Below are 24,366 nucleotides of genomic sequence, written 5' to 3'. Positions count from 1 at the left end.
TCGCATCTCCGACGTAATATCTCGCAAAGATATCACCTCAACGAGTAAGATTTATCGCGGCGAAAGTTTAATTTAATTTCGACTCTCTCTCCGGTTGCTCTCATTTCCTGCCGCTCCTCGTATCTTTCTTGCGCGTCCGCATATTATTTCTCGAGCCGCCGGATTTTGAACTTTAATCCGCCATCGTGCCCAAGATTTGCCCAAGTTTTCGTCGTATTCGATATTATACTACGGTTTTACATACATTGATTGCCATTTCTCGGATTCGAGAGAAACGCGCTTGAAAAAGCAAATGTGCACTCACTTGATCTCTTATTCGTTATTAATTATGAGAAACAGTACCTGTCAAGAGACTAATTCTTCTGTCTGTTTTCACGTTTTTATTTGTGTATTATTTGTATACTAATTATTTTTTTAATTTTAAAATAATTCATATCAAGTAAAATTCCAAAAAAAAAGATCTATAAAATTGCAAATTTGTAGTCGCAAAAATATCTTGATCTCTCGTTACTTTTTTCCCAATTTTTCATCATAAAAATGTCTATTTTTCAATCGATTTTTGTTATGTTGAAAGAAATACTAAATAAAGAATTTTTATTTGCAATGTGACATATTTAATTATTTTAATTTTTTTAATCAAATTTTCTTATATATTTGCAATCTGACATATTTCGATATTAAATTTCTAAATATGAAGAAATTAGTTTTCTATTATTTGCTCGCTTTAATAAATCATATGAAAATTTAAAACATTATAGCACTTGGAATACTGCTAATTGATAGTATCATATTTTCGTTGAGCATTAATGAATAACTTATGCGTTATAATTATAATAAGTACACATTTGTTTAACTTGTCGATAACGATTTGTGCTTACATAACGTGTCCATTTATTTGTACGTTGTCATGTTCAAGAGACGAACGTAAAAAGAAGAAAAAAAGGAAAAAATATGAAAAAAAAACACGCGTGTGCACACGTATTCAAATTGACTTATTGGAATTCTGCTACAGCAATTAACACCGCGGAAAAAAAACGAGTTTGTATTAAAATTGTATTTAATAATCACACGTTACGCGCGTTTTTGCTGTCAATTAATAGACTTAGTTTTCTGTTAATTAGTTAAAGTTGCAATATGATATTTATCATCTATGTACATTTTTTTGTATCAAAATAATGAAGAAATCAAAAGAAAATCAAGTATAAAATCTAGCTAAAAAACATGTAAAGTTAATTATTCGAAAGTATTAAAACTTTATATACATATATTGTTGTTTTCTTTCCTAAAGTAATAAAGCAGTTGAAATATATAACACAGTATATAGCGTGAGATATAATATAAATTTAAAAAGTCTTCTTTATTTTCTAATCATGCCTATTTTGTAATTTGGAAACTAGAATTGTTTAATTGTGCTATTTTTTTCCTAAAATGACAAATGTTACAGTTGAGCAACCAAGTGGATAAACCAATTTAATTAATAATCAGTAATCATAAATCATAAGCTATAAAATGAAGTTATAACGAGCGCAAAATTACGTAAATTATCTTTATTGGTTAAAGTACAACTATACTAGACAGTTGGAAAATTTTTTGTCTGATATCACGCTATAAATAACAGTGCGATTAGCCGACGTTTTTGGCGGCGCAGATCTTGTTTCTCTATAATTATTGCCGTAACTAATTGCCTACGCGGCCAATTAACGTCAAATATGGGAAATGCAATTGCGATCGGAAAACGCTGTTCGCTCAGCGCTTTGCGCATTTCTTTAAAGCGATTTTCTCTCAATTACAGCTGCGCTAATTACTCGGTTGGCCGATCAATTACAGATATTCATTGCGGTTTCAAATATATAAATAATCGATATAATCGATATAAAACCGAGGCTGTACTGTACAGTAGTAGACTAATAATTAATTAGCACGTTTCGCTCGCTTCTTCATTAATTGTCACATTTCACGAATTGGATATTTTCTCTTTTTATTATATTAAAATTATATTAAATTTGTTAGACTCGTACATATAAAACCGCTTTATTAAAAAAAAAAACTGTCAAATTAATAGTATTATTATATAATTTAAATTATAGGGAGAAGTTTTTCTATCTTTATTTGATTTTTTCCTTTTGTTGAATATTTGGTATATATATATATTTGGTATGTATATATACTCATATATTAAATTTAATAAAATTTTAAATAACACTATTTAATTTAATAGTGTATGTTTAATTATACTATGTAATAAAATATGATATGAACTAAATCAAATTTAAAGAGGATATCTTAACTTTATTACAGTGATAACTCTTTAATTTTATTTGATTTAATTTTTACATCAAACGTTTAATACCCGAAATATAAATATTTAAATCAAAAATACATATGTAATGAGAATTTTTCAAAGAATCGACATGGTTGAATTGCCCGCTAAAATGTGAATAACATTATCGAGGTAAATTTTACGCTCGACGAAATTTATTTCCGGAGTTAACTGTGAATTTTAGTCGATTTCATTAATTTAACGTTAAAACTCACGGCTACAAGAATTTGACTTTGAATTTCTTGCGACGAGTGAGAAAGTGAATTACACTATGAATCTTGATCTTCTTTAACAACCGCATTCAATCGTTAGTATCGCGCAACGTCGGTATATGCTTCTCGCCAGTTTAATGTCTGCGCTGAATATGCAATTCAAACAGACAAGTCACGTTGAGCGTTGACGTTAAACTTGCAATTTCGTTAACCGACGGTTTGCATTCCCGTCAACTTCGCGGTGCATCGCGACAAAAATCGCAGCCACGAGTTTGAAAGATGCATTCAGAATTCCGGTTATTTCTAGACGTAATAAGTGAAATTTAATAGAAGTCATAGGAACATGAAGTCGGGCATAAATTACAATCTAGTTTGGATATTTCAAGCATCCTGACAGCTTCCTGTCATATTTCATCGTTCGTACGTGATATCTGATTGCGTCTCATCTTATGACATTTTAACCTATTTTACAGAACTATAGAATACGCGCGCAAATTTGTTGATGTAAGAATCATTTGTGCGAATTTTCTCGCTTCAAGATGACTGATATAAAGATAGTATTAATCAAATTTATGTTGAACCAAACATCATTACATTATTTCGCGCTTTTTTTAACAAATTTTTTTAGTTCAGGATGTATTAACACGTGATTTTACACAATTTATCATTAATTAGTACAGTTGAAGAATGTTATATTCGAACTTAATACCGAGGATATGTTTTATTTGAGATAAACCCGATTTCTCTCGCTTAACAAACGAAAAGTGCACTTTATATTTGCTACCGTTAGTCTAAGTGCTGAGCATAGGATGAGCACGTGTTTTACTCGCGACGTTTTAACCGTTTGCATTCTCCATGAGCAAATGATCTCGTTCGTTGGAGAGTCTAATGACTCGCCAAGCGAGTTTCTGCATCCGCGCACCTGTGTCACCGAAGAGATCCTCACCTGATCGTGAAACCGCGATATATCTCGCCGCGCGCAAAAGCGAGCTCTCGGCATCGATTTCGAGGAGTTGGTGCGACACGAGTTTCAATTACCATCGGTTTGGAATTGCCCTTGTTCTTCTTCCTGCAACGCGCCCAACAGATCTGGAACTTGTGATATCGATATTCTATCGGAAATACTCTTGATGCGTGTTCCGATTTACGTTTTGACAATCTTTGAAATACATTTCATTCTTGTCGGGCTTCCCTATCTGTGGCCTGATATATGGCCTTTTGACTTTTATTAAATCAATACAAATAAAAAGAGAAGGATACAAAACCACATATATTTTTAATTTTTCTTTAAATTCTCGTTATTAATAATAGAATATATCCGAATTATTGAAAAATATCAAGAGAGTCTATTGATAAAAAATAAGGTCGATTTTAAAATTAACATTTATTAATTTTTATACTTTTATAATTTGATAAGAAACTAGAATAACTTTTTTTAAACAGCTTTCACACTCGAATAACATTTTCGTTATATCATACTATTGCAATTTACTGTAGAAATTATCTATCTTTGGCTACCGCTTTTATTGAAACTTTAAACAGCAATCGGTATTCCTTTCTGTATGTCGAAACAAATACACGTATATACAACCTAGAAACGATTCAGGGGTGCGATTAAGGCCTCCGAAGGGCTGCCAGGGGTTTGGCGGCCGCTCGTTTGTCTTAATAAAGTGCGTCGTAGCCACGCTCGCCATGGTGGTTGACTTATGGCCAGTCATCTGATAGGGCGGCTCTTCTCATGGGGAATCCTAGACTCTTTTTTCCCCCTCCATGCAGTCTTAAAAGGTAGTTTCGTTCTTTCTTTCTGATATATACGGGCGTTTCTTTCCCTGTCATTAACCCCGTCACCGGAGTTCATCAATCGAAGAGGAGATGTTGGTTAATAGCAATCATTCGTCATCGGATGAAAACTATCCTTTTTCTCCTCCCATGAAAATTACTTGTTGGATTCTAGTTTGTTACAGAATCTGCAATTTCCACGCTGGTTCATTGTTACGTTTCCAATCGCGAGAATATTCTATAGCGCGAAACATCGATTTTTCTTCTCTTGGAATTTATCGGGAAAATTCATCAAAAAGGTCTGAATAATCTGGCTTGATCAATTTTTTGATTTAATTGAATTTAATCAAAAATTTTATGGATTTTAATAACATTGCATTTAAACGATAATGAGAAATTAACTGTTCATTCTAATTGGAATTCATGAACATTCACGGAGTTCTCGAAAATAACCGAGAGGCGATATTCATCGCTCTCCTCTGCAACGCGTCAATGCACTCGGACGTTGATGATTTATCATTTATTCGTGTCTACCGGTGAGAAAAGTGGGTCTCTCCCTAGTGGCAGTGTAAACAGTGCATTACATATATAATAGACGAAGAGCTCAGGCTACCATATTTAACTACGTCGATGTCGATCTCTTTTGAGGAAAAGTGTTGCGCTCGATGTTACGATCGATGATAGAAGCTCGCGTTTCAATTTATGCTGGAAGAACCTTCACATCGTGCGCGTACAATAGTAGACGTATTCATGATAAACGATCCTTTTCACAATTTATCAAATGCGGCCGCGCGCGCCTGGGATACAACTGCATAACATGGCGCTAATTGGAAAAGTTTCGCCCGTTATAATGAAAATTTTATTTTGTTATTTTCGTACGCATATTTGATCGATATAAAGTTAAAGTAAGATACTTTGTGAACGCGTGGCAATATATTCGCTCTTATGAATCGAGATGAATCGTGCAACTGTATTTATTATATTTCTCTTTTGGAGACATTAAGCCCTTCTCTTAACCCTTCTTAACAGAAATATAAAATCTTTTAAGATCTTTATTTTTAAGATTTATAATAATAGACCAACAGTAAAAGGAGGTATATTATGACACAATAATTGGATTTTAAATTAACTGCTTTTGCGAGCAGTTCTATTTTCTTTCGTAAAATGAGAAAATATGTTATACTATTGTTTCATTATTCAAAGATGCACAATCCATTACATGCAAAAGAATTAAAATTAAGCCTCAATTTATGATCTAACACTTTTCGTTTGGTGACATAATTGTTTTGTTTCAGAAACAGGTGTGATATTATCGTCTCCTACAGACAACGACAAATCACCTCAGCCGCCAATTAGACTAATTTTGCCCAGCACATGCCATCATGCTTATACATCTTGCAAGTAAGTTTCAATTCTAATATCGACGCCGATTACATCGAATAAATTACATAAAAAAGAAACTCTTTTCTTTGTGCAGAAATGATCCGGAATGCAAGAATCTGCTGCAGCCTGTTCTGAACCATTGCGACTTGACAACGTGCGCGAGGAACGAGTGCATGGAAGCGTTGCAGCATTTCTACAAGACCGCAAATCACAAACATTCCGTGGAAATCGCTTTCTGCCTCTGCAAGTTAGTCCAATAGATATGGCAATCTCTTCTTTAACTCCATTGCTATCATTGTTTTCTTTATATATTATTTTAATTCCACTTTTTGTTTGTATCTCTTTATGCATTTCTCTTTTTACATTATCTACTTTTTCTCTCTTTTTCGTTATTTGATTATATTCATTATTTGTTGCTGCAAATCAATTCGTTTGGAAAACACGAGAATTCCATGTTTCATGTTTTTCCCTAACAGTATGTTTTTTAGCAAAAAAATATTTTGACATGAAAAAAACCTAAATTCGAAGGATGATCGCTTTACGGTTTGTATTCTATCGGCGCTAAGTGTTTAATTGGACTTCTATTGTCGCGAGAAAGTCGCGTTAAATTATTAACGCACCGCGCTACGCGAGCGACTGTCACGACACACAATGCGCGGGGTGCGATGTGAATTAATAACGGATTATTATTGTAACGCGCGGAAGCGACGCATCTGCGCGCGAATCAACGACAAATCAACTATCGGGATCGATCGTAAATTAATTGGGAATTAATCGAAGGACGCACCGCGGTGTTAACCCCGCGTTCTAATTACATTCGCGCCTGATGCACGCACGTCCGCGCTGAAAAATTTCCCGAAATCTGGCGTATCGAGCAATTGAATCCGAAACTTTGACCTCGGCCACGCGAAACAATGCGTGCCCCGCGATACACAATGCCGGAGTTGCATCCGGTTACGTGCAACCGATCGACATGCCGAGAAAGAAAATATGCAATGCGTTTAACTGACAGAAATGCCAGATCATGATCTCGATGCATAGCTGACGCAACTCAGTGCATTATGCATTCTGTTGAGCTCGGATGAAAGTAATGATAAGCACAATATGAAATTACAGGACTGGATAAATTAGAAAAAGTAATAAAGAGCGCATGAATGCAGCGATCCATTGTTCTATGCTTTATGAAAAGTTAGAACTACGTCGGCATAATGATAAGCCACAATTTCTCAGCATTTTGTTACAAATATGTCTATTCAACATTTTTTTTTCTCTGAATAAAAGGAAAACTTTCTTCAATATAGTCGCAATGAAAAGATAGAAACATTAGCAAGTTGTTATCTTTATTGGTGTTATTTTATTTTTAAATAAGAAGAATTCTCTATTTATGTGTCGCATGCTAATATTTTTAACACACTTGCAATAAAATTTTGTTATAAATTGGAAAACAAATTACATTTTTCGAATATATAATTGATGTGAAGAGAACTCATGAGAAAAGAAATTTACACTTACAAAGATAAATCAAGACTTTAGTACAAAACCGAGTCGAGGAAATTAGTAGAAAAACAATGGGATTCTATAATTATGAAATTATTTTCTCAAGCATTAAATAAGAATCTTTATTCAAATCGCGGCACAAAATAATTGTTAGTACGACTTAATCTTATCGTAAGATTATTGCAAGTTCTTTTATAAAAATATTAATCTTGATAGTTAATTTGAGAAAAAAATTTGCAGAAATCAAATAAATTTTTTTCAAGCCAATTTTAAAAGCTAATATTGAGCCCGTAATCAATTATAAAATCTAAGATCTCATTGTTAGAGAGAGAGAGAGAGAGAGAGAGAGAGAGAGAGGGCGATTTTGAGATGTCGCAATGATGACTTTGACGGAATCTTCAGGGCGGTTCTAATATTCCTCTCGCGCGGGAAGATCAGATCCTTGTGAGAAAGCTCGTTCTTTTTAACGAGGCTTCTTTAACTTTTAAGTGGCTTTGGTCGCGAAACAATGCGGAAACTTTCCGCTCTTGCCTTGCGTCTTATATTTATTCGCCGCATCTTTGTGCCGTCTTTTCCATCGAATCGTCCTTTTGTTCAAACGTCTGTCTTAAAATAAGAATCGAAAGACAAAACAGAGAAAGCAGCTGAATATAAATACGCGTTTGTTTAATATTCACCAAACAATACGTGCAAATTACGTTTTGTCAAGTATTCCTTAATTTTGTTGTGATATTATTATCTCGAGATAGAGTATTACTTTCGTAAACACTAGCTCTTAAATTATGATCCAGATTAGTGGATTATATAAAATAGGAATTAATAATTTCAATCTTGTTGTTCTTGTCTCATATATTACAATATGACATAGGATAAAAACAATCAAAAAATGGTTTTAGCTAAACAAAAGAAAACGTTATGTATAATAAATATTTATATATGATTTTTTAAACCTTTTATGACAAATTTAATACGCTTTTTAATACGCTACCTTTTAATGACAAAGTAATTACTTACAATTAATAATAAAAAAATTTTTAATTTTTTATTTTTGTGTATTATGGATTATTTCCTATTGAATAAATTTCCTATTTATTAAATATCTTGTAATATTGCAATCGCAATGTAAACAGAGTACTTTTTTCTAGACTATACAGTATACTTTGAAAAATTTAAATTTTTTTTTAAGTCTTATCATATTTCTTTTATGTTGCAGGAAAACGGATAACAAAAAGGACGAGTGCATAGTAGCGCAAGAAAAAATGCACCCGATGTGTGCGCAGCGCATAGACAGTGCCGAAATGCCGACGTGTCACAGCCTAGCTGAAACTTGCAAAGAGAATAGAGCCTGCAGGTAAGACAATACATTACATTCATTTGTTTTAGAAAAATTGCATGTTTTTCCATAAATAATTTATAATTCACCACGGATTGTGCACACCCACAAGCGAAAAGTGAAAGAAAAATCTTAAAAAATGTAGCCGCTTAAAACTAATGTATAACATACATTCTTTAATTCTAGGATTAATAATTATGAATAATAAAAAAAGTATTCTAATCTCAAGATGGAATTTTCTGTTATAATTACAAAGAATTAAGAGTAAAAAGATTTAAAAAAAAAATTGTAATGAGATTTGATATCGGGATTTTATCTTTTAACAGTTTTATCGCGGATGTAAAAGTTTTATCAGGTACAAAGCGGTACAAAAATCTCCTATGGAGTAAAATGGTTTTCTCAGCGCTTAAGCGGCTTCACTTAAAATGACATTCATGTACACTGTCACATACTCGAGTTGCAGAAAATGAAGGACTCATCGTTTTATCCCTCACAGTCTCACTCGTCCTCCGACCAATGTTCTCGTGGCTAAGGAAATATTGCATTAGCGCACGAATAAATCTTGTTAAATCGCGATTTAACTTTAAAATTGAAAAAGTTCCGGTGGTACCGCAAGAAAAAATAAGGGATGACGTGTTTGCGATGTTTAATCGGGTGCTTCTTTGGTTTACTCAGCAAGATAAGATCGCGTCCTGTTCTAATTGGACATTATTATTTACGTGTCAATTTTGTCCCTGTTACATCGTACGACGATATTCGCTCGCCACGAAGAATCTCGCGGAAAACTGCGAAAACGAGAAAAAAGAAACTTATCTTTTTCTTTTATACGAGGAAGAGTAGTTGATTTTTTAAAGCGGCAGCTTCTTACGGAAGATAAATTGCAATTTAACAACTTGGGCTAAACATCTCGTGCAAAATGGTCTAAGAAGTCTGTTCATTAGCTTCTACGTAAAGTAGTATATGAATATTAATCAAAAAATAAAGAAAGAATAGAATAGTAACAGCGTATGATTAACATTTATCGTCCCAAAAATATCAATACTGTGAATTAGTTAAAAAATCTATCTTGAATTCATAAAAAATTTTATTGTAAATTAAGGTTGTAAAATATAAAGCTTAGTAGGAGATAAAAATATCTATATATATATAAGAATGGCATCACAATGTCGATTATTCTTAATTAAATTTGCTTTTTTCTACTTCACTTTTTCTTCCTTTTTTCCTATTTACATTATTTATAATTAAAACTATAATTTAGAGAGAAGGAGACGAGATAGGAAGGGATAACGCATTAGTTAGAATTAATTAATTCAAATTGTTGATATTAGTTTTAGCAAGTACATATCTAAAATGAGACGATGAATTATTCATGTCTTGTCTAATTCTCGGTCACTTTACTGTCGGCAAACTGCATGTGATCTGAAGCAATCTTATTGTAAATTTAATTTCAAATATTAATTTTTAATTATTTTAATTAAGTATTAATAATAATTTTACGAGCACAAACCGTTACGTTAATTTTAGATATTGATTAAAATTTAAAATGTTCTATTACAATAATTCTTTTGGAATTTTTTCTATATATTTTATTATTCTTATTTAATATTGCAGATATGATAAATAATCGATTTTTTATTTGGAATAAATATTCATATATACAGAAAAAAATCCTATATTTAATACTTTTTTTATTTAATAATGATTTTTATTTTTTTTAAATGATATTTTTCATCTTATAAACGTTTTTGCATTCTCTAATGAATTGTATATATTTATTATATATTTATCCTTTTTTTATGAAAATTTGCACTTTGTTGGACCTACAGTAATTATCACAAATTTATTGATATTATATTATTAGAGATATAAATGCTATTATTCGGAATAAAAAGAAACGTAGTCCAGAATTCAGTAAATTGATTTTAATGAGAATTTTTTATCGATTAAATTCTTGTTTCAATATATCTTGTCTATCTGAAATATATATATGAGTATATTAAAGCAGTAATATAATTGTATGTATATATGTATAAGCAATAACAAAAAAATATATTGTTAATAAAAATGTTTGAGGATGATATAAACATAGAGATTTTAATTTTTTTATATTTATTTTACTACGTATAAAATTTGGATCAATTTTAACTTATTAAAAATGTCTTCAGTTTGCAAATATTGAATTTATCATATTGTCATTTTGTTTGATTAGGATAATTGGATATGTTGTTATTTTAATCTTTATTAAATAATATATTAATTAAACAAAATATCAGATAAAACAGCGAAAATTAAAACATTATATTGGAGAGTAAAGCACTTTGCATTAATGAATACGTTAAAAAAAATAGCGAGTGTAACGGATTAAAATAATCGAAAGGAAAACGTACAAACGCGTGGGTTGCATCGTGTGTACGCTTTGCCGATCGATTAAATTAGCACATGCGTGCATGGACGCACGCACGCACGGCTTGAATCGGCGTTTTAATTGATTTATCGCCGAGGGCGAATGAATCCATTTTTAATTTTGCCATTTAGAGATATCTATAGACGACACGGAAACGAGCGATTGCTGCATGCCATTGATGCACGCTTTGTGCCTCGATGCATTCCCGCGTTTCGAGGTGTCTCGATAGTTTCCATTTAATAGCTTTTTATATTGCTTGAAATATTATATATGTCTATCATTTTCATTATAATAGTTTTTGTAATAAATAAATTAGAAAAATTCCAATAGATAAATTATCATAATCACTAACATAATGCACAGCATGTTTGGTTGAATAAACATTGATTAACGTATTAATTATTAATTAAGTTATTTAATTATATTAATACATTTAATATATAATTTTTATAAGTTTTTATTAATATTAAATGATTATGTTTTATTGGTACCAGAATTATTTTATTTTTATTTTATTTACTTATTTTTAATTTACAGAAATTTGTGCATAACGTAATTTATTAATATCTAATACAAAATATATTAAAATATGTACTAATTTATGATTAAGAATCTAATATAATGTAAGATTTACTTGAATTATATTGATTTTATTATATTAATTAATAGAATATAATCTTTTTACATTCAACGTGTATGTTTTAATAGTCTGTATCACAAATTATTGTTACGCAATTAAAAATTACATATTTTAGTTGAAACGTTTCTACAGAAACAAAGTTTATGCTTTATATACTCATTGCCGATATCTACCTGTATCAAGGGACACGTGTCCTCGCGCCAAGTCACGTGCAGCAAACAGTGAGGTGAACCGTGTATTTATATGCGGTTTGCCTAGTGTTGAAAGTACCTTAGATTATTGGATCCGAGTAACGCTTAAACAAATCGATCAATTATCACATCAACTATGGTCCCTATGGTTATCAAGAATATATACCCACCGATTACACATTATTCCAACATTAATTCCCTCGGTCACTTGTCATTAATAATTATCCAAATACGTCCAATAATTATTGGAATACCACTTAATAATGATTGACATCAGAGATATACTTTCAGACACTTTTCTAACAAAATTTAATTATTTGTCTAGAAAATCAATCAATTTGCCAATTAAATCAATTTTCCATTTAATAATTTGTCAAAGTGTCACTTGTAATTACAGCTAATCATTGATGTTCTAATACAATACCTATGAATGAATGATTTTCAAATAAATATTAACCTACCGTGTTTAGAATAAATAAATTTATTTTATGGCATTATATTAATTTATATTAATTTGTTTTCTCTATTGATAAAGAATATGTAATAATTTTTTAAATTTAATAATTTATCTTATCTTGTTTAATGTCAGTATCAGCGTTAATTGTGACTATGATAATTAATATGTTAATTTTGCAATGTATTAACTATTAACTCTTTCATTTATTTCTCAAAAAGTAAATCCTTGATAATTTTTCCAAATCTTCAATTATATCTTTTTACACAAGGTGTTGACAAAATTTCGTTGATTATAAATAGTTTATAGTTTCGTTCATCATAAAGATCAATATTCTAAATTTTTAGGCTTAGGTTGGAGTATTACGAACAGAGTTGCGCGGTCGACAGCGTGACGAAGAAATGCGCCGGGCCAACCTCGGAATGCAGAAAAGCGATGCTGGGTATCCTTGGTACAGATCTTCACACCAATTGCGCGTGTAAGGGTACTGAGATCAATCAGCTTTACGGCTGCCTAGGCTGGCAGCGGCTTCTCTGGGTGAATCCTTGCGTAGGTAAGTGACAAATTCTAAGGCATTCGTTACAGTCCCGGTTACAATAGCAATTTGTATTAAAAGATCAGGCTTAGCAATTTACTATTCTTTTATAGATAATGGATATAGAAACATTTATTTAACTTAAAAAGTTTTGCTTTTAAGCCACATCAGTACAATTGTAAAAATTTACTAATACTTTTATATTTAAAACTTTTTCGTATTACATGTAACAAAATGTAAGATTTTACAAATATTTTTATTATACATATTGCACAATAATTTTTTGTTGTTATAAAATTAATTTTTTTATAATCTATTGCATTTTAAATATCTTCTTTAATAATTAAAAAATAAAATCTGCCATGAAAAAAAATGTATATACATATATATATATATATATATATATATACATATATATATATATATATATATATATATATATATATACATTTAATTACTTATAATTATTTATAATTGATACTTTTCAATTTATTATTATAACAGAAAGAACTATCATTTTTTTAAAATAATTAAACTATTTGTAAAAAATAAGAATATTTTGTGCAAATTCTTTACGAAAACATGAAGATTAACTTAAATCGATATATCGAGTTATCGGAAGTAAATAAAAATAATTGGATACTGGTCGGTACAGGAATGTTAATTAATGCAGACTGACGGTATATTGTTTTAAAGTTTAATTAATCTTTGCAAATGTTTTATCTCACAGCATGATTTTTAGCAGCGTGAAAAACCGCGTGACGATATCGGCATTCGATTCTTCATTAAAATGGCATTTCAACGAGCGACAATGAGCATATCTCACATTTATTTATTTTGTGGAAAAGTATTTTCATGATTTATACTATTTAAAAAGATACAAAAATCAATTTTAACATTAATGTATAATATTAGTACAATATAATAAGAATATTTTAAAAATTCTTCACTTTTTTGACACGAAAAAGTTTCAAACCCTAAAAGTATTAATATAGTTTTACAATTATACGTGGCTTAAAGTAAACTTTAAGTTAAATAAATATTTTCTATCTATATACCTATATATCTATCTATATAGTTATCTATTATTTATAAAAGAATAAATCACTTGGAGTTGTATAAACTTATTATATTAACATTAAACTGTATTCTCTCTTTAAGTTTAAATTTGACTTTAATAGAATTTAAATTTAAGCTGAATTTGATGTAAATAACTTATCTAATATTAAAGATTGGAAAAATATAAATTATATAAGAATTTATTAATAAAATATTATCTTTTAACTTTACTTTTAATGTATTATTTTAAAATGAGTTTAATTTGACTTCTAATTTGCTCTTAAATATTCAATATTTAATACTTGGAAGATTATAATAAAATTGATGCGAAAACTATGCGAGAAATTATCTGCGCTAGTTTTTTTCGTTATTAGTCATTATACATACAAACATTGCAGCGCATAAATAGCACATAACAGACAGAACTACATGAAAAGCTGCCGATGCACTCGACGCGATGTATTTCTAGAATGCAGTAGGAGATTCTATTTCTTCGTATCTAAATGACTTATCTACCGGCTGAATGCAGCCCATTGCGCTCATTGTACTTTACAACTCGTCGGGGTCAAGAAAGATCGATAAGGGCCAACCTGTGTCGTTTGTTCGACCAGTGTAATTGCAATTCTGCGTGTGGCATCACGATGTATAACTGTAAAGATTGTCGTAGATTTAGAGATCGTCACATCACTGGACTTGTCCTTTTAAAATGCTTATGATTCTGGTGATACATATTTTATTTAGCTTATTCGATATATCTGAAAAATTTTATATGTATACATAATATGTTTATAAATAATTATTAGTATATTTTTACGTACATTATAGTCAATTTTACACGATATTTCTTTATAAAAAAAGGAAAAAAAAGAGATCGCTGCCGAATTTCGTGGCGATTTTATAAATGTTCTGATAAATATAATCTATTTCGCGAAAATAAAAGTTGCAAGTTGCTGCTGCACTTCGTAAAATATTATTACGCGCATCTTACGTTTCCCCTATTATTGCTGTACGCGTCCCGCGAGAGGAGAGGCCGCGGCACGGTGCCCCTTGAAAGTGTAATCACCCTGGAGTCCCCCCCTCAGTACCTGAAATATTTCGCAGCAGCTGTGCCGCTGGCGATACGGGACCGCGCGACTTTTCCGATACTTTCATACTTCCGCGTCGGATGGCTACACGTGTACATTCAACTGCAATTTTACAGGCTCTCCGTTCGGCACTTTATATTGCTTAGAGGTTGTTATTTGCGGCCACACGTCCTGTTTCCTGGGGTGCGCGAGAGAATGTATGAGAGAGAAAGTATTAAGCTCAAGTTACTTCACAAGGCAACGATGCTGATTCGAGTCGACAGTTTTTCGTACTGATTATTACATCGTGAAATACTGTAATGAAAAAAAAAGTTACGACAGAAAGAATTTTTCTCAATATAAACCATTGCTGTAAGATGCAGAGGCTATAATAAATAAATGATTTTATACAAAAGTAATGACGAAATAATCTGATGAAAAAATTTGAAAAAATTTGAATTAAGAATTATTTATATGGTTCTTATATGTATCTCTCAATTTATTTAATTAATTCAATATTTTGAAAACAATATATATTCCAACAATATATAAACTCCAAAATCGAAGAGATTATAGTTTACTTGAATTAATTGCAAATAAAAATATAATATAAATGAAATGTAAACTTTAAGTTGACACACGTTAAAAAGTTGTCCGTGTTATTAATAAATTCCTGTTTTCTTTCTACGATCCTGTCGTAATCAGTTTTATTTTTTTAACTCGCATTATTTCATGAATACTTACGATTGTTATTAATTACAGTGGAATCACAGAAAGACTATCACGCGCGTAAGAAACAGCATCATTCGCGTACGACAACAGCGAAAACAACGACGATGCTAATGACGACGACGACGACGGCCGTCGCTACGACGACGACGATGAGATCACCAGCGAGCATGACGGCGACTACCGCGGTCGAACAAGTGGAAGATAATCAAATACCAGAAGTGACAAAGTGGCCGACCACCGAACCCGTGGAAACTTGGGAAATCACAACCACTACTATGAGCACCACTTCGAGCACTACTACTACTACGACCACTACGATGCCACCACGTGAGTCTAAAAATTATTAGTTTCCTTTAATTATTAATTGATCAGATTCTCTTTTTTACATTCTATTATCAAATTTTAATCACTAATTAATTACTTCTCAAGTTGATATCGATTTTTGAGATTATAGAAACCACTATTGAAGAATACATAATTTTTACGAGAGTTAAATTTAAAAATTCACTATATATAATGTATAATTGATATATTAAAAATCATCTATATAAATCTCACATAATAGCGATTTCACTTAACAATGAGATTTTAATAGTTACAAATTTAATCCTAAAAATGTAATTTATATATCACAAAATTTTGTAAGTCTTTAAATATTTTATCGCAAAATAGAAATTCTATTCAGGCACTTTTCTGATGCTAATCTTCAATATTGTTTTTGTTAATATATTCTTGAAATTTTGAAGCTCTCGGTTTGACAATTATTTTTTGACAGTTATGATTTTTAAATGTATCCGCAGTTTTTAAAATTCATAACTGAATGTTTTCTTTTTTTAAAATAAAACTCCGCGTACCGGAAACTTAAAAAAAAATTTTAATTTCTTTCGTCTGCCGCATCGAAAAGCAAATTAGATAGATCGCCTCCGGGCATAAGATGCGATGGAAGAAGGAGTTGATAAAAGACTGGAAAAACAAACTGACGGAAAAGACGGCTTCTCTCACTGTTGTGTTACTCTTTTCTTATAGGCTTCTGCGTGGTTCAAAGGCCGAAACATAGTCACCAATACATAAGGGAGGGCAAGGGCAAAAGGGTAAGCCTCTAGCAATCTCGCAAATTTCTCGCGATCGTCATTGGTGATATAAACCACGCTCTCGAGGGTCGACGTTCGCGAGATAAAAGGAAAACGAGGGTTTTGTGGTCGTCGTGTGCTAGAAAAATTTTACTATAAACGAGCGAGTCAAGCACGATTTTTTCTCATATGTTGACGCATCGCTATATTTCTTTGACCTTTTTCGTCAACGAAAAATTTTGTAAACTTTATAAAGATATTATAAATTTTTAATAATAATAAGACTAAAATATTTTATCGCGCGCGCAAGGTACGCAATTTATTAATTTTTCCAATACTTCTAACAAACATTGTTTCGATATATTTACCAATAAATATATGGTATTTACCAATAAATATATGGTATATACATGTATATATATATACTATATATATGTATAATTATAAATTTTATATATATAATTTATAATTTATAAGTAAAAAAAATATTATTGTAAAGCAAATATAATGTTGCAATTTTCATATAACACGCAAAAGTATTAAAAAATCACCATATCTGATTATATATCAAAACTAAATAACATAAAAATTATACATCTTTTTTATATCTTTAGCACATACTTTTAAAAAATGCACACACACACAGTGATAGATATTAATTGTAATGTGTCACATGCATTTATGTAGCTGTATCGCGAGGACGAGCCCGAATGCTCGGAACTCTGTCACTGCAGCGAGGGTGAGCAACTTGTCTGCAACACCATCTGCGTCGATTCGTCACCCTGCAAGACGGATTTCGCTTTCTACAACCACGAAGCGCCGGCTTATCAGGCGCATCGAGGTCCTTGCCTTTGCTATAGCGGTGGTTTCATATGCATGCGGCCGTCGCCCGGTGAGTGATTATCTTTCTTGCAATTAATACGGTTGAATAAAACGTCAATTGTTTGAGCGACACCTTCATTAAACTCTTCAGAAAACTCAAGCCTGATTATCAAATTATTATTACATTCTTTAGCGTATATATTTTTGTTCTATCATAAAAATGAATTAAAAAGGAATCAAGATTTAGCTAAATTAAGATTAATTAATATTGATTTTGCTTTATTTTTTATTTAACCTAATTATTAAATATTTAATAATTATTTTATGCAGTTCATATTATATACGTAAAATAAAAATAAAATAAAATATAAAAAGCGCTTAATAAAAATCTCTCTTTTTTTCTAAATTCTAGCCGCAGGGGATATAAGATATAATGATTTTGGTATAATCTGACAAAGGGAACGATTTCTCTTCGTGCCGTATAATACTAGTATTGTATTATTTTCGCAGACACATACAATATACCGCACGGGGTTTTCATGTTCCTGGGGTACAGCGAGAAAGACGAGACCTTATTGAAGCTGCACAACAATGTAACCGTGCTGGACGCGGTATCATCTCTCGACAATTTTATGAGAGAAGAAGTCAATAATCAGGTGAGAGGCGTTATGTTCCTGCGACCATTAATTCTGGCTGGATGACACTTCAAAATTATCATTCTTTAAAAAAGACTGGAGAGAAATATCACGACTTATTGTTAGTACAGAAATCTCGCCAAAATTCTGAAATCAAGATTATTTTGGAACAATCCGCCATACGAATGCAACGACCCAGAAAAGAATCTAAAATCAGTCGATTATTCCGAGTTTATTACATCTCATGTTACTCGGCGTCGAGGAAAACGGGCTCTCCGGTAGAGAGGGCTTCGGAAAATTCCCAGAATGCAATTAATGCGCATCGTCTCCGATCGGAGCGCGAAATTCCGATAATGAGAAATGTCAATGAGAAATGTAATGGCTCGTCAAACTGCGCGTCGATTAAAAAGTAAATCGGGCAGCGCGGAATTTAATAAATTCCGCTGCGCGGTACATCGCGACGCGGATGACGCGCCAATCCACCTAGCTACCTATCTATCGAGACCAATTCACGTCTTCCATTTACAGACAGTATGCACGCTCTTCTTGTACAACGCGACCCGAGAAAATGTGATTGCAGTAGCACGGCTCGGGACCGACAATCCACCCTTAAATAGCAGCCAGGCTCAGAATCTGCAGCACCTGCTACGTGTCAAGGTAAGCGAATCTTGCTAGATGGACCTTTTCGCACTGCATGCGCGAAAATTGAAAGCTTTGGTGGGAGAGCTGGATAAGCCCACGGGGATGCAATTTTCAAGAAACCGCGAGACAAGGAAACGCGCGTGTTATCAAGAAAGAAAAACATTTTATTATTTATTTTTTCTTCTACGGTTGAATAAACATACGAGAATTTTTTATCGTTTATACTTCTTTAGATTCTGTGTCTACATTTGATACATTTAAGTTTAACGCGATGCACTGTTCTTTTGGAAACTTACAGCTTTTGTACATTGAAAGTTAACTAAGAAAAAGATTTATATTTAAGCGAAGATTTATATTTTATTTGTTTTATATATTTCCTTATAATTTACATAAATGTAAATTTTTAGTTATTATTTATCATATAATTTAATATTTTTAATTTGAACACATATATTTTCTTTGGCGTTTATGAAGAATTATAATTAAAACCAAAGTGATTTTATCATTCATGAATCGACAAAATTACGACTATAAAGGTAAGTTTGTAGGATTTGCGAAGATTCTGAAACGGCCCTTCAGTTCAAGAAAAGCTTCGCGTGAACGACGGCGATTCAATGCACGCGTGTGCGTGCACTCGACAGGAAGTCGGTGCGAGAGGGCGATGTATAACGTGTTCTCGCAAAAGTTTTAATTTCCCCAAGCAAATCTCGGCGTCCCTCGAAAGGGATTATCGCGATTAATCCGCTTGCCAAATTTCACCCTTCGCGCCGCGATAGATCTTGAGCGAGCGCACAGATCGCCAATCGATCTCCCTCCAGAGGATTATTGCACGCGATAATGCAGTCTTACGCGTGTCCGGAACACATAATGCGCTCGCTTAAAATGCACGCAGGGTAATTAAAACTCTGTGATTCATGGCCGGCTCACGTACACAGTGTCACGATTCAAATATTTATAACAATTGATTAAAAAATTTCAACGGCTCATTAATCAAAATTAAACAACCGATTGTAGAAAAAAAAAACATTAATTGGTTGATTGAAAATTATTATTAACTTAAGAAAAAAGATATTTTTTAGCAAGTAAGAAGTTCAGCATAATATATACATGAAAAGTTTTTATAAATTTTTAAAAATAATTTAAAATTATGAGACTAAAATAAATCTTTAATAATTAATAATAAATTATTATATATTTTAAATCTTAAGTTTTAATTTACATTTAAAATAGCTTTTATATAAAGTTTAATATTTCGACATAATAATTTACTACAATAACTGTCTACAGAATAACAAACAAAGGAATTAGTGATATTCATTCACATACTGAACATAATCATCAAAAATAATAATGAATTCTCCCCTTCGATTAATGTTGCTTGTAATGAATATTCAACGCGAAAGAGATTTTTATAATCGCGAATTTTTGTCGTCACGAAAAATTTGCACGGAAAAAGGATGGATCGGTCAACGGAACAACACACGCCAATTTGAATCCAGAATACCTCCATCAAGTTGCAAATGGACCGGCGCTTGATCACAGATTCGAAATCGCCCCGGGAACCTGTACGACTGCGTAAAATGCGTGCTGCGAGCAGAAAGCAACGTGCATTTAGTGACATACAGGGTGTCGAAGAGATGCATCACAATCGATACAAAACGACATTGGCGGAAAATTACACACCATTCCGATTTTTTAAAAGCTGCACCGAAAACACTGGCGAAAGAATTTTTCAACACCATCTTCTATGTTTGAAACACGACTATAATAAATTTTAAGGAGGAACTGGATGGATCAGCGACGTTAAAAGTTAATGAATCTAATACATTTCGAGTCATGAATTTGACATTGCGCAAAGTGTTTTAAAATATAAAGTTATTTTTGTTAGTATGAGTTAAACTAAAAATGAAGTAAAATTGAAATTTTTATTTTCATGAATTTTTGTATAGTCACTCTAAAATTTTCCGTAGTAGAGTCATTATATAAAAAAAAGTTAGCTCGATATATTATTTTCAATTTTGAGATTAAATTACATATACACGACAAATGTTTATTTGAACTCACAAATTAATTATTAATTTTAGATTTGAAAAGGTTAAAACTGCTTTTTGCACAATGTCAAATTCATGAATCTCGAAATGTGTTAGATTAGCTTTTGATGTACATAATTGATTTGTCCAGTTTCTCGTAAATAAATTATAGCACTGAATTTTATAGTAATCACGGTTTCAGTAGAAAAACTATTTTGAGCTAATGTAATTTGTAAATATGTATATTTAATATATTAATATGTATCTTTACAGAATATTCACGAAAATTATTAATTATTAACGCAAACCTAATTAAAATGGAAAAAAAATAAACAAATGTAGTGTTCTACCACTAATTTATTTTTACCAATTTTTGAACTTAATATATGTATATAATTTTAAAAATTTAATTTAAATAATCAAATAACATATTTTTAAAATAAAATGAAAAAAAAAGAATTATTTTACTATTTTACTACAAATAATATCGATGTTATTTTGTGGCTGATAACTTCGTTCATGGAATGTCCGTTGGATGGCTTTAAATAACGACTCGACGGAGAACGTCTGACAGAATTACGGGAATTCGTTTCTGCCGTTGCCTGTGGGAGAGATAGAGAATTTCGATCCGAACGAAATGGACGACTGTTCGATAGATATATAGATAAATAGATTGAGAAACGCGCTAAGCAACAATCGCGAAGAAAAAGGCAAGTTTGAAGAATCGTGAGTTAAACTTATTGATCTCGCAAGATGACTGTTATCATTTTAATAGATGTATTTTGCTTTTTCTTTTTTCAATTTCATCATAATATGAATTCAAAGAACTCTCTATTGGCAAAGGTAAATATATAATTTTTCTATTATCTTTTTAAATTACTCCTAAACGTGTCGAAAGATAAAAATTTAGTCGTAAATAATAACTATTTTTAATAATACAATGAAACATTATATACATATGTATAATATTTAATTTCGTGCAAATGTATTATGCATTTCTCCCTAAAATAGCGAAAGATTAACAGTGTGTTTTATTAAGTTATAAAAAATGACATTTAAAGATACCGAACCATATTGATCTATTCGCGTGAGGTGTATCCAAAAATTTCCAGATTCACATAAGTTTCCCTGACAGTCGGTCCGTCCCAAACATCATCTCCCTTCTCTCTCTAAACCCATGAGGCTCGTAACGGTGGCGGACTGCACCATAGAGAGCGAGGGATACGGAACTTGCATTTTCCCTCGGCGTGACTGCACACAGCTACATACGTCATAAAACTTTGCTAATATAGCGGAGGACCACGGTGCCGTCTTTGCGCCGGTGACTCGAAATCGTTCGTTTCTCTCTTGTCGGGTCGGCATTCGTCTTACTTTCCCTCATCTTTTACTTTTCACCCTCCTGCGTATTCTCATTCTCACTCTTTCTTTTTTTTCCAATGAATAGAATTTACGTGATTCGTAGTGTGAAATTTTACGACTTGTCATTTAAATCATTATTTGAATCACCTAATCATTTATAAGCCAGATGCAATCGAGTACTTTCTATCAAAGAGAAAATATTGATTGTCTTTAATTGGGGCTGTGCTAAATTCCTATCGCTTGAACCATTATTTTTGCTTACTTTATTCGAATATTTTAGTGCTTATTCAATTGTTTGATAATTTGATTTGATTTTATATCATATTAAACTTTTATAATCTGTGCAGCCAATTATTTTATTTAACTAATTACAATAGCTACAAAATGCTTTGAAATACATTTTTAAATCATGTTTAATTGTCAGATAATTGCTAAATAGTTAAATTGATTAAATTTTATTTTTGCCAATTTTTATCGATTAATTTGTTAAAAAATTTTGTTCTAAATCTCTAAAAATATTATTGTGTTAATAACTATTGTTTATTAAAAATGTATTATATTCTGTATTTATAATTCATGCATTTGATTAATACATTTTGTCTTTTTTACTAAAAAAGTTAATTCACTCTATTGCAGATGATATCATATTTCTTTCTTTATTTCGGAAAGAGAATTTTTAAATTAAAAAGCTCCAATATTGCCTATTTTATATCGTTTAGAAATCCAAAAAAGTAACATTGTGTACCAGTATAAAGATAGATTTCGAAATCTCGTGAATATCATAAATGAAGTTAACGAATTATTCTCTTGGGTACCGAATGACACTACGATCTTTATTCAGTGCAGCGCTTACCCCTGTGACGGTGCAGTTTAATCCCATCTTGCAGCAGTTCGAGAAACGAAAAAGCCACGGTTTCCCGAGGTTCCGCGTCGTTTTTCAATTATGCATTCGCATATTTTACCAGAATGCCTTGTCGCATTCAGCGACGAACGCGACGACAGCTGCCGGACTGCATTTACGAGGTTAACAATAATTCAACGCCACCATCTTTACGACAGTCGCTACATTCGGTGTTTCCGCGAGTATGCTTGTTACTATTCTTTATTTTGATTTTATGTGATAAAAGCTTTAGATTAGAAATTTTCCCAAGTTTCGCGTTTTTTTCAGAAAATGCATTTTAAATAAATAAATAGGAAATATTAATATATTTGTGTATACACATATTTTAATACGTAATATATAATGTTGCAAAAAAAAGATATTATTTTTTTTCTACTAAATTTTGCAAATTTTATCAACTTTAAATAATTTCTTTTTTGTTAAAACTTCTTATAAACATCACGTATCGCTCGTACAACAAGCAATCATCCGAGAACGTCGAAAAATTAAAATGTAGAGAGTCTTATTCATGAATACCATGAAAACAAAGAATTAAAAATCTAAAAATAGAAAACTTAAGTCTGTAGAATCTCTAATAATTCTAGAAAGCTGTTTTGATGCTATTGTAAGAGTCCTCTTTTCACGTTTTTTCACGCTCTTGTTGTTGCTTCCACCCTTCATATTGCCATTAAAAGAGGAATCGAGAAAAATTAGTGCTCGTTAGAATCTGAGCTTAAGTTGACGGGACAGTTGGTCATGTTCAACGTCATTGCTAAACACCTCTCGCGACTGTAACAAATTGCAACAAAAAAGACAAGGTAGTTTTTACGACGCCGTGCGCGACGACATGCGAGAAATCGAGTGCTTTGAAGGACAAATCGTGAGGAAACGCCTGTCGCGTGAAGCGTGCAAGGGATGATTCGAGAAAAGCTACCTTATCCTATGCTAGTTTGCTACTATTAATCCTTTTTCATTACTAAGAAATAATGGAATAATGGAAAATATTTATATATACTAACTAAAATTGATAATGTGATGAATAGCTATAAGTTATAGTTAACAATATCTTTATCAAGTATTATCATTCTTAAAGCATGGAAAAAATTCAGTAACATATTCTAGAAGAATATTCTCGAATATTTAATTAAAAAGAAACTATTAAAATATTTAATTAAATATTCTTGAATATTTAATTAAGAACATATTCTAAAAGAATATGTTTTTAATTAAAAATGATTACGGTGTATCATTTAAAGCATCTTATAGTAACGAAATAATAGTATATTTATATATAAAATTATATTTTTGAGGCATTTTTTGAAAAC

The 24,366-nt window shown here is 31.4% G+C and overlaps 1 protein-coding gene across 4 annotated transcripts in view; it reads left to right on the top strand.

The window, feature by feature from the left end:
- Positions 1–24,366, top strand: part of Gfrl (Glial cell line-derived neurotrophic family receptor-like) — a 278,745-nt gene that overhangs the window by 237,226 nt on the left and 17,153 nt on the right. For 3 of the 4 annotated variants that reach the window (XM_072894685.1, XM_072894687.1, XM_072894688.1), the window contains 9 exons: positions 5,607–5,712; positions 5,789–5,941; positions 8,405–8,542; positions 12,561–12,766; positions 15,634–15,930; positions 16,630–16,694; positions 17,361–17,565; positions 18,006–18,151; positions 18,659–18,787. In XM_072894685.1, the coding sequence (XP_072750786.1) occupies positions 5,607–5,712; positions 5,789–5,941; positions 8,405–8,542; positions 12,561–12,766; positions 15,634–15,930; positions 16,630–16,694; positions 17,361–17,565; positions 18,006–18,151; positions 18,659–18,787 (1,445 nt within the window). The remainder of the gene's footprint in view (positions 1–5,606; positions 5,713–5,788; positions 5,942–8,404; positions 8,543–12,560; positions 12,767–15,633; positions 15,931–16,629; positions 16,695–17,360; positions 17,566–18,005; positions 18,152–18,658; positions 18,788–24,366) is intronic. The other variant, XM_072894686.1, reaches the window with a different exon arrangement.

The sequence above is a fragment of the Anoplolepis gracilipes genome, chromosome 6, assembly GCF_047496725.1.
Source record: "Anoplolepis gracilipes chromosome 6, ASM4749672v1, whole genome shotgun sequence".
NCBI classification, from domain to species: Eukaryota; Metazoa; Arthropoda; class Insecta; order Hymenoptera; family Formicidae; genus Anoplolepis; species Anoplolepis gracilipes.
The sequence above is the reverse complement of the archived record's forward strand: the minus strand, read 5'-3'. Positions and strand labels throughout refer to the sequence as shown.